General features: G+C 64.7%; 1 protein-coding gene across 1 annotated transcript in view; it reads right to left on the bottom strand.

Annotated features, from left to right (window-relative positions):
- The window catches only part of SORCS2 (sortilin related VPS10 domain containing receptor 2), a 145,861-nt gene that overhangs the window by 36,969 nt on the left and 107,074 nt on the right, over positions 1–1,818 (bottom strand). The window contains exon 7 of the mRNA XM_015561558.1: positions 3–46. Coding sequence (XP_015417044.1) covers positions 3–46 — 44 coding nt within the window. The remainder of the gene's footprint in view (positions 1–2; positions 47–1,818) is intronic.

The raw sequence follows: 1,818 nt of genomic DNA, 5'->3' as shown, positions 1-1,818 counted from the left end.
CTCCATGTGGACCAGGTCCGGGCCGGCGCCCACTCCAGACTCAGCCCTGGAAAAGAGGGGGCTCAGGCTGGCATCGGAAATGGGGTCCCCGAGCCGGGCATGGAGCCCGTGTCCGTGTCCCGCACCCCACGTGGCCCGTGGCCTCCCGAGCCGGAGGCCACGCCCGCTGCGGGCTGGAGGCCAGTGCCCTCCAAGGCGCCACGGCTGCTGGGGGTGTGCGCCTGGCGGGCCGGGCTTGCTGGGCGTTCTATCTGTACCGTTTCCACAGGACACGCCCCGTACACAGACGTTCCCGTGATGGGCGTGCGTGCATGTGTGTGCGTGGGCGTGTGTGCACGTGTGTGCGCGCGTGTGTGTGTTGAGGGTATTTGGTTTTGTTTTTGATCAAAATGAACCTGGGAGCCGGGGCAGGCCTGGGAATATCACCCGAATTTTGCAGGTTAGGAAACAGGCTCAGAGAAGCTAAGCGCCGGCCCCAAGGGCGCACAGCTGTCAGTGCCAGAGGCGGGCTTCCCTCCAGGGCTCTCCCTCACCCTGGGGGTCCCGGCCTCCCACCCACCACAGCGCATCCTGGGAAGTCACTGGTCTTGGCAGCTGCCCCCCACCCCACGGCAATAGCGGCCCAGGGGCTCGGGCACACCGTGGGCATGTTTTCGTCAGGGAGCTGAGGAGGGGGGGCCGCAGCCCCAAGGGCTGTGTGGTCCGGGGACCGAGCACAGGGCCCCGGCCCGGCCGCCCAGCACAAGGCCCCACAGGAGGCGGGGGCAGGCTCTCCAAGGGAAGGAGCCCAGCGGAGACCTGGGCGGGGTCCCAGCTGTTGCTGTGTCGGGTGTCACCTGGGCTCCGCCTGCGTTTCCTTTGCTACGTCACCCCCCTTCCAAGCCCCCAACGACTCCGCCTCCTCCTGAGTGTGAGCACCTGGGTCTGGTGAGCTGGTGCTTTTACTGCAATAACATCCGAGCCACCGTGACAGTGACAACCCCCACCCCCACCCCCCAGGAAGCCACTCCTCCCGGAGGGACAGGGACCCTGCCGCACACCGTGCCAAGCGTTCATGAGGTCAGCACGCAGAGGCCGCGTCCCACGGTCGCACAGGCCCAGGGAGCACCCCGTCTTCCTTGCGGCCATCCCCATGGTGTCCCCGCAGGTCATGAGAGGCCCCCGCAGGCTCTCTGTCTCCAACGCCCCCCCCCCCACTGACACCCCCAGTTGGCCCTTTTCAGTTTTCAACCTGCCTCCCAAGGGTCTCCAGGGACCAGGTGGCCCCAGGGGACAAGGGGATGCTGAGTCTGAGTGCCACGGCCAGTGGATGTGCCATGCGGGGAGCGGGTGGGGATCCCTGTAGTGCCCCAGCCTCTGAACTGTGGGCGCCGCCCAGTCGCCCTGACCCTCAGCAGAGTCGCAATGGCAAGGTGGATGCTCATCTAGGCTCTGTGAGTAGAGTGTGTGTGTGTGTGTGTATGCATGTGTGCATGTGTGCGTGCGTGTGTATGCACGTGTGTGCACCCTGACCCTCAGCAGAGTCGCGATGGCAAGGTGGAGTGCTCATCTAGGCTCTGTGAGTAGAGTGTGCGTGCGTGCGTATGCATGTGTGCATGTGTGTATATGCATGTGTGCATGTTTGTGCATGTGTGTGGCGGTGTGTGCCTGTGTGCACCCTGACCCTCAGCGGAGTCGCACAAGGTGGCTGGATGCTCATCTAGGCTCTGTGAGTAGAGTGTGCGTGCGTGCGTATGCATGTGTGCATGTGTGTATATGCATGTGTGCATGTGTGTGGGGGGTGTGCCTGTGTGCACCCTGACCCTCAGCGGAGTCGCG

Source organism: Myotis davidii, unplaced genomic scaffold (assembly GCF_000327345.1).
Source record: "Myotis davidii unplaced genomic scaffold, ASM32734v1 scaffold937, whole genome shotgun sequence".
NCBI classification, from domain to species: Eukaryota; Metazoa; Chordata; class Mammalia; order Chiroptera; family Vespertilionidae; genus Myotis; species Myotis davidii.
Note: the sequence above shows the minus strand (reverse complement) of the source record. Positions and strands in the feature narration are given on the sequence as shown.